This window comes from Schistocerca piceifrons, chromosome 2, assembly GCF_021461385.2.
Source record: "Schistocerca piceifrons isolate TAMUIC-IGC-003096 chromosome 2, iqSchPice1.1, whole genome shotgun sequence".
In the NCBI taxonomy this organism is placed as follows: domain Eukaryota; kingdom Metazoa; phylum Arthropoda; class Insecta; order Orthoptera; family Acrididae; genus Schistocerca; species Schistocerca piceifrons.
This window is the reverse complement of record NC_060139.1, coordinates 401,066,975-401,084,832: the sequence shown is the minus strand read 5'-3', so window position 1 is coordinate 401,084,832 and position 17,858 is coordinate 401,066,975. Positions and strand designations below refer to the sequence as shown.

Below are 17,858 nucleotides of genomic sequence, written 5' to 3'. Positions count from 1 at the left end.
GAAAGGCAGTGACGCAGAAAAATAATATTACATTCCTTTTCCTATTTGACATAAGATTGTGATACATCAGTATCCTTGCAACACTGGGTAATCAGTTAGTGATGTATTAACACACACAACCACAAATTTTGTTTCTTTCAATGTAGTTGTTGTTTATTCCTGTGATCACAAACGCGAGTACTGTGGAGTGTTCCGTTTTTACCATAACACTGTCACTTGAACTGTTTTCCCAATATTTCTATACGTCTACATCCAAGTGGATATTCTACAAATCACATTTAAGTACTTGGCAGAGGGTTCATTGAACTACCTTCACAATAATTCTCTGTTATTCCAACCTAGTACTGCGTGCAGAAAAAACGAATGCCTGCATCTTTCCATGCAAGCTCTGATTTCCCATATTTTATTATGATGACCATTTCTCCCTAAGCAGATCGGCATCAACAAAATATTTTCGCATTTGAAGGAGAATGTTGGTGATCAGAATTTCGTGAGAAGATTCCACTGCAACAAAAAATGATGTCCACCCCAAATCCTGCATTATCTCAGTGATACTCTCTCCCCTACTTCACGATAGTATAAAACGTTCTACCCTTCTTTGAACTTTCTCGATGTACTACATCGATCCTATCTGGTAAGGATCTGACACCGCACAGCAGTCTAAGTGTCCTTCCAATAAAACACAATATTTGGTTAGCTTTCTTCACAACATTTTCCATGTGTTCCTTCCAATTTAAGTTGTTCATAATTATAATTCCTTGTATTTAGTAGAATTTATGGCCTTTAGATTTAGTTCAACAGATTCCTTAAAGCACTCATGTGGATGACCTCACACTTTTTGTTGTTTAGGGTCAATTGCCAATTTTTGCACCATGCAGATAACTTTTCTAAATCGTTTTGCAATTTGCTTCGATATTCTGATGACTTTACTAGATAATAAGTGACAGTGTCATATGCAAACAAACTAGGACGGCCGCTCAGATTGTCTCCTGAATCGTTTATATAGATAAGGAACAACAAAGGATGTGTAACACTACCTTGGGTATAGTTCTTGTATTTCCTCATTATGGTTCAAGGAATTTTAATCATAATTGTGGCACAGTTTTGGTATATTACAGAGAGATATAATTGCCACGATAATTTTAAATTGTGTGCTTTTAACAATTTATTTATTCACTTTTTATAATTAATGTAGATGTGATACAGTGTCAAATACTTTTCGTATGTCAAGAAAATCTGTGAGATTGTCTTCATCCATAACCGTCATGATGTCATGCGAGACAGGCAGAAGTTGGATTTCTCATGACCATTGCATCTGGAATCCTAGCCTGTTTGTACAGAGGAGGTAATTCTGTTTGAGGTACATAATTGTGTTTGATACCAGAATATGTACTAAGATTCTACAGTAAATGGGTGTCAAGGATATTGGACAGTAGTTTTGTGCATAACTTCTGCTGCCCTTATTGCAAACTGGGACATCCAGGAGAAGATAACCTGACATTGGTAGATGACTTGGAGCCAAAACATTGTAGTGGCAAATGCAAATTAGAAAGAATATTTAAAACAGATTAACAGGGTTTTTGGGTGTAAAAAGTTATAGGTATATAAAGCATAACATGTAATATGAAAAGGTATTGTAGCATCAAATTAGTCAGAAGAATTTGTACTCTAGCAGGAAATTACAATGTATGATCCTTAGCACTAGTTACACTAGCATTAGCCAAATGAAAGAATCTGAATTTTCAGTAGTCATTCTTAGTGAGAAATCTATTAAGTACTCCATCTTTTTTTCAGTTGGTGAGAGTGTTAATGGAATCTTGTCATGATCATGATGAAGCTGTACGCTTAGCTGCTGGAACGTGTCTTGGAGAGTTAGGTGCAATTGATCCTGGCATAATGCCCACTCGGGAACGTTTGCAGCATACTGGTGTGTGGTTTTTTATATTCTTTGCATTTTTTGTAGTAATAGATATGAGGATACTTTTGGACGACAAGCACAGTTTTTATTAATTTGTTGGAATGGTTGATTATAGGTTCAGGATACACTTTCTCACTTGATGTTGAGGATGAAAGCTTTGCTGTAGCAGCAATAACTGAATTGGCGAAAGGCTTCCAAAAATCAAAAGTTACTCAAAATGTAGACGCCTTCTCATATTCTATACAGGTTTGTGTCAGACTTTTATGTACATTATTGTTGTTATGCATATTTAGCCACATTTCTTTGTGGTAGGATTTTAAAGATTATGTCTTTGTATCTTGTTCTTTGTTTTATACTGTAGGAGTTACTAAAAATTTATCAGATAACAGAAAATTCACCATTATGGAACAAATTTTCGGGGAATGTTCAGGACATTATGAGACCACTTCTGAAATCTACATACAAGTCTGTGTTGAAACGTCCAGAAGACTTCCCATGCCCTATATATGGGTAAGTAACATTTATCCACAGAAAGTAAGTAAAAATTAATTTAATTTCGTACTTCAGAAAGATAGGTAAATAACCCACTGCTGAAAGGAGCTTTGAACATTGACCAGATATTGATGAGCTGTGCCTTTTCCTCTGTTATTTATTTATTCCATGTGATGGTACACAGTGTGTTGCAGATGTCGGAAAATATCAGTTAACATTGTTAACATATATTAACATAGGCCTATAGTATCCTAATGTATTATATTGCTCAATGTTTTCAATTTAACACAAATAGCAAGATTAATGTTCTAAGTATTCATTTATAGAGTAAAAACAGTGAACAACAAATATGACTTCACGGCTTTGCTAAATTTTATGTTGTCTTCGATGGACTTAATACTAGTGGGAAGATTGTTGAACAGTTGGAGGCCCATGTGGAAAGCTCCCTTTTTACACAGTTGAGTGTTTGTACATAAAACATGCACATTTGCATTTTTCCTGGTGTTGTGTTCATGTATTTCATTATTTTTTACGACTCTGGTGTCAGTTGGCACTACGTGGTTTCTGAAAAATTTTAGAGTCTCGATAATGTATAGGCAAGGCAGTGTAAGGATTTCCAACTTTCTGAAGATGGGTTTGCACGAGTCTCTGGGTTTGCTCCCAGTAATAATCCTCATTGCTCTCTTCTGGATTCTGAATGTGCTCTGAGCAGTTGGAGAATTTCCCCAGACAATCACACCATATTTTAGGTGGGCTTGTATGTAAGTGTAGTACGTGCTGGTTAATGTTTTCAGGCTAGCACATGATTTCAGTACACTCAATGCATAACAGCCAGTACTAATTCTGGCATTTACCTTTCCGGTATGTGTATTCCATTTCAGGTTATCTTGAACCCACAGACCCAGGAATTTGAAAACAGTGTCGGTATCTGTTGGCTGGTTATTTACAGTGACAAATGGCTTAGAGGAATTTGCATTGAAAGTTTATGGAAGCTGTCTTTTTGGTGTTGATAGTTAATCTGTTGATTTTAGCACAGTTGCTGAGTTCTTCAGTGGCCAGGTTCACAGCTTTTTGCACAGCCTCTGTATTCTCCCCTTTGAGGAGTACTGTTGTGTCATCTGCGAATATTATTGTTTTGTGTGCATCAACATTCAGGCTCAAGTCATTAATATACAGGAGGAAAAGTAGGGGTCCCAATACTAAGCCCTGTGGAACACCTTGCTTTACAGTTTTATTACTTGATAGTATTTCGGTTATTGAGTTCCTTTGTCTATTAGTGTATTTCATGCTGACTCTCTGCATCCATTTGGTTAGGAATGGAGCAGTCCAATTGTTTGCAATTCCTCTGACACCATACTGTTCTATTTTTTCCAGCAATATTTTGTGGTCAACAGTGTCAAAAGCCTTTGACAGATCCAGAAATATGCCTGTTATGGGTTGTTTTCTATCTAACAGTTCTAATAGCATATTTATGCAATCATATACTGCAGTTTCAGTAGATTTGTTGCTTCTGAACCCATGTTGAGCTAAACTTAGTAAATCTTTTTTTTTTTTTTTTTTTTTTTTTTTTTTTTTTTTTTTTTTTTTTTTTCTTCAATGAAGACCATAATTTTTTTGTACATTATTTTTTTCAAAAACTTTAGAAAAGCAGGATGAGATTGAGATGGGCCTGTAGTTATTCATATCTTTATCATCACCTTTTTGAAGACAGGAATTACTTTAGAAAGTTTCAGAGCTTCAGGGAAAATACCTGCCTGGAAAGAACAGTCACAGAGGTGAGCTAATGGTTCAACAATTGTGTGTTCACTATTTTTGATTACAGCTGCTGGAATACCATCAATTCCAGCTGAATATGAATTTTTTAACTCTCTGAGGGCTTTTGCAACATCATTTTCAGTGACTTTGGTAATGAAAATTGACTCCGCACATGTGTGATATTTTTGGTTTGCTGGTTGGTAATTTGTGTTAGGATTATTTTTGACCAATTTTTCAGCTATGCTCATAAAGAAATTGTTGAAAGAGTTCACCACAACTTCGGGATTAGATATAGATTCATTGTTGAGTTGATTTCTATGTTCATGTGTGAAGATTTCATTTCCCCTCTTTCCCTTTTTATGATATTCCACATTGCTTTTACTTTATTGCTGGGTTTGTCAATGTACTCATTATTTTGCATCCTTTTTGCTTGTTTTATCACTGTTCTTAGGATACATGTGTAGTTTTTATAGTATTCTGTTAGTTGGAGGGAGTCACTACTTTGATTACATAACATGTGGAGTATTCTTTAATGTTTGCAAGAGATTTTTATTGCTGGTGTAATCCAACTCTTGTTCCTCTTATTATTATTATTATTATTATTATTATTATTATTATTATTATTATTTATTCTTACTGGTTTTTATGGAAAGGCCTCTTCAAAGTGGTGGATCATTTTGTCAAGAAATATGTTGAATTTCATGTTGACACCATTGGCTGTGTACATCTCTGTCCACTTTTCTTTACTAAGGAGGGCATTTAGCTTGTTCAATTTATCTTGGGTGAAAAACCTTCGTAAAGTTTTAGGTGGGACTGAATTTGAGGTATCTTTGCTAACATCGGCCTTTAGAATGACAGCTTGGTGGTCACTGAATCCTGCATTGTATACTTCTAGAGTTGGTTTAAGTTTATTTCTATTTGCAAAAATTTGATCTAGAGCTGTCTTGGATGTGGGTGTTATGCTAGTGGGCTCGTTTACAAGGCCATGCAGATAATACGTTTTTGCAATGTTAATCAATGTCTCCCTGTTTCTGTTGTGGGTGAGAAAGTCTATATTAAAGTCACCACATATAATCACATCCTGTTTCCGTAAATGGTTGTTTGTTGAGGCTTTGTTTGGAAACAGAAATTTTAAATCTCTGTTAAAAAGGTGCACCCCAAACAAGACTGGTTGTCACAAAATGGTTCCTCACAGAGTAACGCCTGTTACAGTTATTTGTGAAATGATGTCTTGGACATACACAGTCTTTTCTTAAGTTGAACTATTATTGGAGTACTCTAAGCCGTTATTAATGTCAGAATAAAATCTGTGTTATTATACAGCACAAAAACCTCATACATAAGAAAAGTAATGAAGGAAGCTTTTGAGCTACAAATGCAGAGTAGTGATGGCAAGTAATGTGAAAAACTAGGCACTATAAATTTTAGTGGCTAAAAAAATGAATATGAGAAAACTGTCATCAATGATCATGTGTGTGTTCACCAGTCACTGTAAAGGCAAAGCAATACTCTTTAAGAAGATGTGGACAATGGTATACAGAAAGTGCTGAAAAACTTTCCTGCCAAATATGCACGGTATTGCTGCTTTAGAATAAGTATTAGAGTGATGCCGACTATGAGTGTACAGCCCATTTTATTGGCTGCTATCTATGTGGGGAATACAGTATTCATTTAATTGCACACTAATTCTTGAAAGTTATCAGCAAACATTCAAAATCTGTAAGCTGCAATGTGAACTAAAGTTAATTATTGTGACTAACCACTGCAAAAACATGCAACAGGTCCATCACACATGAATATAAATATCAACTGCAGCAAATAATTACAGATTGCAGCTGCCTGAAATATCATAAACAAAGTTAATGTTCGTAAACTCATGGAAAATCAATCACTGAAAACAGACTCAAATAATATGAGTCACTGAAAATTTAAAGTATATAACTTGTGTTCACAAAATTATTAGAAGTCTAACAAAATGTTAAACTATGTAGCTGACAGGGCTAATCGACTGCGCATTCGTCTTGACTAACTCACTGACAATGACCAAGACCAAGACCAAGACCAAAGACCATTTGTGTCCTACAGTTTGTCCTACCGTTAAGAGATGAACAGATGGAGAGGAGCTCTTTTATTTATTCCCTTCAATCCATGTCTGAGATGTGACTGGATTATCTTTGACATTATTTAAAAAGACTGTTAGAATGTTGTTATACTGTCACTCTCTCACTGCTTTGATTCTGTTTGCAATCAATTTTTCTCTTAATAAATATAATGTGTGACTTACCAAACGGGAAAGCACTGGTAGATAGACAAAATAAAAACACACAAACATACACGCAAATATCAAGCTTTCGCAACCCATGGTTGCTTCATCAGGAAAGAGGGAAGGAGAGGGAAAGACGAAAAGATGTGGGTTTTAAGGGAGAGGGTAAGGAGTCATTCCAGTCCCAGGAGCAGAAAGACTTACCTTAGGGGGGAAAAAGGGACAGGTATACACTCGCACGCACACACATATCAGGGGGAAAAAGGGACAGGTGCACACTCGCACACATACACATATCCATCCGCACATATACGGACACAAGCAGACATATGTAAAGGCAAAGAGTTTGGGCAGAGATGCCAGTCGAGGCGGAAGACAGAGGCAAAGATGTTGTTGAGTGACAAGTGATGTACGAGGGGCGGCAACTTGAAATTAGCGGAGGTTGGGGCCAGGTGGGTAATGGGAAGAGAGGATATATTGAAGGGCAACTTCCCATCTCCGGAGTTTTGATAGGTTGGTGTCAGTGGGAAGTATCCAGATAACCCGGACGGTGTAACACTGTGCCAAGATGTGCTGGCCATGCACCAAGGCATGTTTAGCCACAGGGTGATCCTCATTACCAACAAACACTGTGTGCCTGTGTCCGTTCATGCGAATGGACAGTTTGTTGCTGGTCATTCTCACATAGAAGGCTGTCCATTCGCATGAACGGACACAGGCAGAGTTTGTGGGTAATGAGGATCACCCTGTGGCTAAACAAAGCAGTTGAATGAGAATATTCTGGATCATCATTGGAAAAAAAAAATGCTACATTCAAAATGGTATGAGAGGTTACTTTTAGATATCATTTTGAGGGCAGAGACTTCAGAGATAAACAGGTGGAGAGGAGCTCCTTTATTTATTCTATTCACCCATTTCTGTGATGTGATTGGGCTATCTTTGACATTGTACTAAAAAACAAAGTGTTGTTATAGGGTTACCTTGTTAATGCTCTGATGGTGTATGTGTTTGTGACAAATTGAACCACCTTCACAATAAGGCTCTATTATTCAAATCTTGTGCAGCATGTGGAAAAAAAAAGAACATTTATATCTATCCGTGCGAGCTCGGATTTCCCTTATTTTATTGTGATCATTCCTCCCTATGTAGGTCAGCATCAACAAAATATTTTCACACTCAGAGGAGAAAGTTGGTGACTGAAATTTCGTAAGAAGATTCTGCTGCAACAAAAAACACCTTTGTTCTAATAATGTCCACCAGAAATCCTGAATTGTGTCATTGACACTCTGTCCCTGTAGTGCTTCAAGAATTTCGGGGTAAGTTCTAGAAACACTTGGCTCTCCACCGTCTCGAACACCCGATATTTTAATGATGAGAGTGAGAGAGCCTTTTTACTTCGCTACACATATCTGTGTGCGCAGGAGGGACAGTTGTCACGAGAAGCCAGGAGCTGTGTCGGACGAGTGGCCCCGACAAGGGGTCACCAGCAGTGCCTTGGAATTTATATAAAAAAGTCAAAGAGTGTTTGTATAATGTTCCGTGGTTTGTGGTGTCATGAGGATTGTTACAGAGACAGATGAAGCGTGTATTGTATAGAGACACTTATTTCATGTCTTGGCTCTGCATGAGGCAGCACGTGTATAATTGTATGGGAACCAGTTGGCTTGCTGGAGCTTGTTCAGAATAATTGTTACTTTGGGGGTGAGAGTTGAAGATATATTGTTGTTGAACTGAAAAGATTCTACGAGTACATGATTTATTTCAAGAATAGAGAGTTGGTTAATACTATTCCCTTTAATCTGGTACAGTGTTCGGAGAAGAATGAAATAGTTAGAGCGACGTGGCTGATGACCCAAAGAAGAGGATTGGCTGCACGCACAACGTATGAGTCAACTGGAAGAGACATGTGAGCCGTGTAATGTGGTGTAACGACGTATTAGGTTTCGTTTGATATATGTATGACCATGTGCAGACTTCGTCACCTACGTCAGTTACAACCCACTTTAAAAATGATTCATATTCTTTTAAATTGTCATAGAATGGTTCTTGAACGAAACTGTAAAACATCAGTTGAGTCGTATGCAAAGAATTACATCACTTGGGCCAATTGGTTTTCGTAAACTTTTCCCAATTTAAATTTCGTTTGTTTCTCCTCAGAAATTATATTGACACACGTTATCTTGATCTAATCGATATCAGAATCACACATTAAATAAACTTTTTAGATTCAAAGTTTCGGCCAACGCTGTCTGAATCAATAATCTTGTCAAATATATTATTAATCCGTTCACATAACTCTTCATAAATAAATCTTCAAGACACGTGTTTCAACTTTAGTAGCATACACTATTTTATTAGCTTCCTACACATACAGATGTGAACTTGAGCGTTGACAGACAGTGACTAACATTTCAATAAGATTAAGATCTATATGATGTCATTGTTGTACAAAAAGAGTATAAAACTTCATTTTTAATTTTTAGAAGCACGACGCAACAACTCGGTTCCAGGATCTTCTGTTGCTCCTTGGCTGTCGACCCGCGACGTATAGCGGCCAGCAATTTCCTCTCTGATCGCGGCAACGAAGATGCTGTCCCCGTTCGTTGCGCCGACCTCTCCGTACATGAAACACATAAAAAAATACAAACTTTTAGATAATTCACATTTATTACAAATAATAAGAAAACACATAAACAAAACTAAATTAAACTTATAGTCACCTGCAAACTGGGCTGACTTTGGTGGATGGGTGACGCTTAATTTCGTCCCACTACATACCCCACCCACAAGCTCAGTTTGTCAGGTTTTAACCGGAATTAAAACTGTTCAATATACAATATTTAACTGTTAATACATTTTCCTCACATTTTACGTAACCTAGAGTCCTTGCTATTAGATAGATTTAATCCTTTTAATACGATATCGTTGTGACTATTTGTCATTTACTCTTAATTGTGCTCTTATGGTAATTCGTAACCGAACATAGGGAGATTGCTCCTCTTCAGTTAATAGTTGCTAATCAATACTAATTTAGTACGTTCTTTAACGTTGTACATTAGGACAGAGCGTTCAAATTGTGATAGATTAGTTTCAGTTTCATTTATTTACTAGAGTTATTCTTTTCAAGAATGTATATTACTAATAAGTTTCTCACAATAACTAATAGTACTATTTACTTTACGTCATCCTCTTCCCTAATGCCTTATTTATGCCTGAGGTCAAGAAGAAATCAAGCAAAACTTTCTTTGGAATCTCGGCACGGCTTTCTTTACCTTCGGACACCTTGTTGGGTAATGGCCATTTATTTAGGAGAAACAAGCGAGAGAGCCCCATTTGGTGTGTTCTATATTAACACTATTACAAACCTCTATTAAAGGCACTCTGCTATGTTCTCGTGAGCCATATAGCTCTGGACGCCCATGGTCCCTAAAACTATTAACCATCCCCTTTGGTTCCTACTATCCGAGTAAATTTAAAATACGCAAAATTCCTTTAGACCTAAGAGCAAAGTTTCCTCCATATAAATCCCCCTTTTGGTTATCTTTCTCTTTTTGAAGTACCAGTAGATTATTGTAGAACACATGTTTAAGCTTTCTGTCATTTATTTAAAATAACACGTAACTATCACGAAAAACTTCACATGAATAAACTATGGACGCTCTTCCGTGTGTAACATATACTAAATATTAACTTATTTAGGAATGAAGGGTTTCATTTGATCAACACTATATAATCCTTTAATTACACCTGATGAAGGTTCCATAAGAAGTAATGCTTTGGGATGTACAATCTTATGTACAACATATGGACCTTCAAAGATCAAGAAGAATTTTCTACATTCCTTACCGATCTTAGAACTTTTAGGATGAGATCGTACTAACACAAGATCTCCTACCTGAAATGAGGGTTCTATAGCCTGTTGATTATAACTTTTAATTCTCCGTTCGGCATTTTTTACAATCTGTTCGCAAACTTTTTCGTCTGGAATGCATTGTTGTATCTCATTTACTGGTGGCCAAGGTAAAGCAGCTAGTAAAGGCTCACCTATAATTCGTTTGCCTAAAATTTCTATAGGTGATAATCCCGTCGTTAGGTGAGGCAATTCATTTAATATCTTTTCGAATTCAGGCATTAGTTTGGCCCACCGAGTATGTTTATGTGCACAATAAGTTCTACATAATCGTCCTAATTCTTTCATGACTCTTTCTACTAAATTACTTTGAGGGTGATATTTCGAAATTAAGATATGTTTGATTCCATATTGTTTTATCATATCTTGAAATCTTTGACTAATAAAGGCACTACCGTTGTCAGACATAAGTCGTTTAGGAATGCCCCAGTTAACAAAGTAATTTCGGGTGAGGCAGCGTATAACGCTTGCTGTATTCGCTCGTTTCAAAGTGTATAGTTTCACATGTTTGGACCAACATTCCATTACAACAAACACATATGTTAATCCTCCTGAACTCCGAGGCAGAGGGCCGAAAAAATCTAATGATAGTAGATCCCACAAACCTCGAGGAATTGCAGCATATAATTTATAACGCTTGGATTTGTTATTAACTTTAACCTTTTGACAGGTTTCACAAGCCCTAATAATACTTCTCACAATACGTGACATATTTTTGAAATAATAATACTTCATTAGATGTTTAATACATTTATAAATTCCAAAATGCCCGTAACCTTCATGAATATAAGTAATTAACTCGTCCACAACAGTTTTCGGAATGCAGATTTTCCATCTCTGGTGTTCCCTCTGTGCTTACCAATACAACAAGTCGTTAAAATATAACCACACACCCCGGGTGTTAACTGTTTCGTCCCCATTATTAAGGTTTTGTATAATTCGTAGAATAACATTTTTCTTTCCTTTATGTAATACGGTAATCCACTAATTAGGACTCGCATTAGATGACTTTCAATAATTGGTTCTTCAATTAATTTAGCACGGTTTAAATGCCATTCAAAATAATTCCTATAACCTCCCCACCGTTTAGAATATGGAGGAGGGTCTAACAACTCTAAAGTTAAGTGTTGTTGTTTTCCCCTTGACCAATAATTTTGTTTAAACTGCTTAACAAAATCATCCCAATCCCTGAATTCAGTTCTATGCAGTACTGCCCACTCCGCAGCTTCTGCTTCTAAATGTCCTATTACAAATTGAATGCGTTTTTCATTACTCCATTTAGGAGATAATGATGTTTCAAAAGCTTTTATAAAGATTATAGGGTGCAGTTCGCCTCCTGGTTTGAATACAGGAAATCGACTTGCTACATTTGAATTTGTTGTTATGTCATCCAGACATTCTGCGAGAGAAATAGTCGGATTTTGTTTAGATTGCAGAGACGGAGTTGCATCGGATTGGCTTGCCGTGATTGCCTTATTCATATTGTTGTCGTCCGTGCTAGCAAATTCGATGCGACTGTTGTCTCTGATTATGTTATTACCTCTGATACCTGAAATGTTCTCGTTATTATCTAATTCCGATAACCGTTTAGTAATTTCCTGTATCCGCATTTCTGTATTGGATACGCGATTAGCTAATATCGATTCTTCACTGTGTTCACGATGTGAACGCTCTGTACCTTCGTCAATATTATTATCTTTGGCAGTCTCAAGATTACTGCATATTTCAGTAATTAAAAATTTCATGTTTTCGATTTCGGTATGGTCCTTTTCTACTTGATGAGTTAATGTCTCTAATTCTACATTATCTATTGAAGAAATCTCTACAGGTTTGGTAGAGACCTCTTTAATAGATTCCAATAATTCTCTACGAACCGTTTCCGTTTGCATAGAAGATTCATCTCGTAACATGTTGTTATTTTTCTGTATTTCATTTACAACTAAGATATTGACACTATCTAGTCTCTCGGTTAAGTCAGTGATATCGTTTCGCATGCGAGCTTTTTCCTCGCGCGATTCCTGGATATATTCGTCTAACCTTTTACAATTATCGGCAATCTTATTACTAAGTCCTACTAATTTTTCCTGCATTTCAACTTTAGAAGACTCTATTTTATCACTTAATTCTCGACTGGTTTCATTAAGATATTCCTGCAACCTGTCTGTTGATTTTGTTAGCTCCCCTTTAAGTCTAGCAGTAGATTCCTCGTTAGACTGTTTTAATTCCTGTTTTAGTTCCTGTTTCAATCTAGCAGTAGATTCCTCGTTAGACTGTTTTAATCTAGCCATAGATTCTTCGTTAGACTGTTTTAATCTAGCAGTAGATTCTTCGTTAGACTGTTTTAATTCCTGTTTTAGTTCCTCTTTTAATCTAGCAGTAGATTCCTCGTTAGATTGTTTTAATTTAGCGATCGCCCTAAAAAGGGCTCTCATGCTCCTATCGGACATAGATTGCTCTTCGTCTGACATTTCACTTCCCGACATTATTGTAAGATATTAACTATTTACACACGCAGACTTGTAATCAACAATCCTGTAAAAGCACACTTCCTATGTACAACACTCCACTTCCAACTTGAAACAAACTCACCGGACACTAATATTGTAATTTGTAGTTCTCGATGATCAGTGTGCTGCTATGGGCTGCAGATGTAACAGCCGTCGATGCAGCCGCTGAGATGCTGCGACCCCGCTTCCGCAACCGGCAGGACGCTGAGTCGAACACCGGAAACGTCGCTAGCTGCAACCACGCCCGGCACCGCCGTAGACAGGCGAAGCCCTCAGCAACACCTCTAATACCAGCCGGAGGAACGCCCCGCAGCTGACGTACTGGGCCTATTAGTTTAGGGAGAAAAAGGGTTGTCGAGGTTTGCAGCGTTCAGCTGCTGCCCAACAGATGCGCCTTCTCGTGGAACAACTGCGTGACCGTACTGCTTGGCTGCACTCCGTCAGATGCCCACACCCACGAAGTCGCCGCTGGCTGGTGAAGGCTCCACGAAAACTCGCGTTGACTTCCGGACTCTTGATGCTTTGTTTCGTACCTGTGTGCCTTAGTTGCACACAAGTCCTGTTTCTAAGGTCGCCACGGTGTGGTGTAACGACGTATTAGGTTTCGTTTGATATATGTATGACCATGTGCAGACTTCGTCACCTACGTCAGTTACAACCCACTTTAAAAATGATTCATATTCTTTTAAATTGTCATAGAATGGTTCTTGAACGAAACTGTAAAACATCAGTTGAGTCGTATGCAAAGAATTACATCACTTGGGCCAATTGGTTTTCGTAAACTTTTCCCAATTTAAATTTCGTTTGTTTCTCCTCAGAAATTATATTGACACACGTTATCTTGATCTAATCGATATCAGAATCACACATTAAATAAACTTTTTAGATTCAAAGTTTCGGCCAACGCTGTCTGAATCAATAATCTTGTCAAATATATTATTAATCCGTTCACATAACTCTTCATAAATAAATCTTCAAGACACGTGTTTCAACTTTAGTAGCATACACTATTTTATTAGCTTCCTACACATACAGATGTGAACTTGAGCGTTGACAGACAGTGACTAACATTTCAATAAGATTAAGATCTATATGATGTCATTGTTGTACAAAAAGAGTATAAAACTTCATTTTTAATTTTTAGAAGCACGACGCAACAACTCGGTTCCAGGATCTTCTGTTGCTCCTTGGCTGTCGACCCGCGACGTATAGCGGCCAGCAATTTCCTCTCTGATCGCGGCAACGAAGATGCTGTCCCCGTTCGTTGCGCCGACCTCTCCGTACATGAAACACATAAAAAAATACAAACTTTTAGATAATTCACATTTATTACAAATAATAAGAAAACACATAAACAAAACTAAATTAAACTTATAGTCACCTGCAAACTGGGCTGACTTTGGTGGATGGGTGACGCTTAATTTCGTCCCACTACAGTAACCCAACACAGCACTGTCTCTTGTTGTCCAAGAAAACGTTAGAACATGGCGACCAAGTGACAGGACTCTAAGAAAAAGGGAAATTGTAAGCCAAAAACGGGGAGAAGATATTTGAGTTGCCATAGCAACCAGGCATAACAAGACTGAGAAACTGTTTCGAGTAATTGCATTGTGTCTACTGAACCAAAGGAAGGAGTAGCATAAAGGATTAGGGGTAAAGGGTAAAATGTTTAAGGGTCCGTGACACGTGGAATTTACGAATGCAACTGGAATGAGAGTCCTCAAAATACAGAAGTAAGAGTAATGTGGATTGAAGTAGTAAATAAAGGTTTATATTCTTCAAAGGTATCAAAATAGAGTAAAGACTCAGTGGAAAGACAGATATAGGGAGCTTACTCTGTGAAGTTCAAGAATTTATGAATAATACATATATATCTAGAATTATGGAGTAAATGAATATCTTAGAGAGGTGAATTGTCATTAAATATGATGTCAATATACATATTGAATATGTATAAAATATCGAGTGTTCAAGCTAAGGGGAGGGATATGTAGTGCCTTGAGGATTTTGATTTTCCACCGTCTCGAACACCCGATATTTTACGCTCGTGAGTGAGAGACGTGAGAGTGTCTACCTTGCGCCGGTTTTCTGTGCGCGCAAGTGTATCAAGAGAATGCTACAATGTGGACAGTTGATAGATGCGGGCAAGTGGTTGCCGCACTCGCCACAGAAGCTACATGCCCAGCACGAGGAGCAAGCGCCTCTTACTCCGTGACGGTGCTACATCAGTCATTATTGTGAAAAGTTGACTTATGTTATAAGAATATAAAAAGACACTTACTTACTGACTCTCTAGAGATTCTGATAGTGGGAGATTTCTGGAACTGTATTTATTGTAAAAGTACTTAGTAGTTTCTGACAGACCGCGAGTCATTGGGATTACGAAATATCATTCATTTATGTGAAAACTGTTATGTGGTGTTCTGTTTGTGGAAGTGAAAATGTTGTGGGATTGATTTAAAAGTACCTTGTGTGTACGGAATCATTCTAAAAGTAGAGGAAATTTCTCCAAACAGCATTATATCTTCGGAGAAGAAGTTGGGGAGATCCACACAGCCGGCTGTCCTGAAAAGAAGATCGGCAAAGCACCTCCAAGTAAGTCCAGTGATGAAGGGGACGTTTGAGTCTTGCACACCACCACCATACAGCTTCCTATAGTTGCCGGAGACTGCTAGAACGTTGTCAAAAGCCTTCTGGAACTCTAAAAGTATGAATCAATTTGAGATCCCTTGCTGGTAGCGCTCAACTCTTCGTTGTATAAAGAGCTAGTTGTGTTTCACAAGAATGTGTCAATAGACTGTTCTCTTTGAGGTAATTCATAATGTTCGAACACAATATAAGTTCCAGAATCATGCTGCATATCGATGTTGATGATATGGGCCTGTAATGTAATGGATTACTCCTACAACCTTTCTTGAATATTGGTGTGACCTGTGCACCTCTCCAGTCTTGGGGTGTGAATATTTTGTTGAGCAAGTGTACGATTGTCCAGTATGAAGCTATTTCATCAGCATGCTCTGAAAGGAACCTAATTGGTATTCAGTCTGGACTGGAAGAGTTGCTTTTATTAAGTGATTTAAGTTGCTTCACTGCTTCAAGGATTTCTACTTCTACGTTACTCATGTTGGCAGCTGTTCTTGATTCGAATTCTAGAATATTTACTTTTCTTATTTGAAGAAGGAATTTTGGAAAGCTGTGTTTAGTAACTCTACTTTTGCAGCACTGTCATTGATAGTATTTCCATTGCTATCACACAGAGAAGGCATTGATTCTGACTTTGCCATTAGCATACTTTACATACAACCTGAATCTCTTTGGATTTTCTGCCAGGTTTTGAGACAAAGTTTCCTTGTGTAAACTATTATCAGCATTTCGCATTGGAGTCCGTTCTAAATTTCGAGCTTCTGTAAAGTATCAGATTAAACTCAAATTTTCTGTGAATCTTCCAGCAGCTGTATCATCTGAGTTGAGAGGTCAGTAAAAGGATCAAATTATTATTTTATTCCAATTACCAAGAATGACCTCTGTCTGTACCAACTCACAGGGACTATCTACTTCAATTTCATTACAAGATAAACTACTTCTGACAGCTACAAACGCACCACCGCCAACTGTGTTAAGCCTATCCTTTTGGAACACCCTTAGGTTCTTCCCAAAAATTTCAGCTGAACGTATCTACAGCTTTCTATTAGTGCTTGGAGCTCTGGTACTTCCCAGCACAGCTGTGACAATTCACAACAATTATACTGATGGTTCCTGTATCTACATTCTTCCTGTGTTCGACCTGCACCCTTTGAGACTGAAACTCTTTTTGTGCTTCCCTGAGACCCTCTAACCTAAAAAAAACTGCCAAGTTCACACCACACAGCCCCTGCTATACAAGTAGCTGCCTACTGCGTGTAGTGGATTCCTGACCTATTCGGTGGAACCCGAAACCCAACCATCCTATGGTGCAAGTTGAGGAATCTGTAGTCTACACAGTCGCAGAACCATCTGAGCCTCTGATTCAGATCCTTCACTCTCCTCTGTACCAAAGGTCTGCAGTCGGTCCAGTCGACATGCTGCAAAAGGTAAGCTCTGCTTTCATTTTGCAAGCAAGACTGGCAGCCTTTACCATTTCTGTTAGCCGCTCGAAACTAGAGAGAATCTCTTCTGATCCAAAGTGACATGCATCATTGGTACTGACATGAGCCACCACCTGCAGTAGGCTGCACCATGTGCTCTTCAAGGCATCGGGCAGGACCTGTTCCGTGTATGGAATGACTCTATCCCGTATGCAATGGAGTGCACATTGGCTTTCTTCCCTACCTTGGCAGCCATGTCCCTAAGGGGCCCCAGAACATGCCTAACATTGAAGCTCCCAACTACCAGCAATCCCACACTCTTTGATTGCCTGGATCTTGGAGGCTGAAAGGGACACAGGACAAGCAACTGCATCTGGCTGAGGGACAGTGTAAGCCACAGACAGCACCTGGAATCTGTTTGTCAGACTAACTGGAGAGGCCTTACATGTGGCCCCCTGGGAAGTCTTTCGCCACCTGCCACACTCCGAGGTGACCTCCCACTTGACCACGGGTGAGGGGTCAATCTCAGTGTGAGCAGTAACTGGGCTGGCCACCGGTATGGTCCGATTGGTGGATTCAGATGTGCTGTACATCCGTTGGTTCCCATGGCCAACCCAGAACAGTGATGCCCACCCACTGCAGCTTCAAGCTGTGTAATCCAAGCGATCACAGTCAGGAACTGAGAGTGAAGTGTCACCAACTTGGCTCGCCTCTGCACACAGCAATCACAGTTGCTATCCATACTAAAGACCATTGAAAACTACACTACACAGACAAACGAGGACAATCAACATGCATTACGGAACTCTACTGTAGGTATGGAGGAAAGTGCAAGAACTATGTCTGATAAATTACATTAACACACAGAGATTCAAAAACTGAACTGCCAAAACACTCCGGTGAAACTAAATAATTCACTCCTAATTAGTAACTTGTAATATATCACAAA

General features: G+C 38.3%; 1 protein-coding gene across 1 annotated transcript in view; it reads left to right on the top strand.

Moving 5' to 3' along the window:
- Positions 1-17,858, top strand: part of LOC124775053 (serine/threonine-protein kinase ATR) — a 354,997-nt gene that overhangs the window by 198,306 nt on the left and 138,833 nt on the right. Inside the window, exons 21-23 of the mRNA XM_047249842.1 lie at positions 1,795-1,927; positions 2,034-2,164; positions 2,280-2,428. Coding sequence (XP_047105798.1) covers positions 1,795-1,927; positions 2,034-2,164; positions 2,280-2,428 — 413 coding nt within the window. The remainder of the gene's footprint in view (positions 1-1,794; positions 1,928-2,033; positions 2,165-2,279; positions 2,429-17,858) is intronic.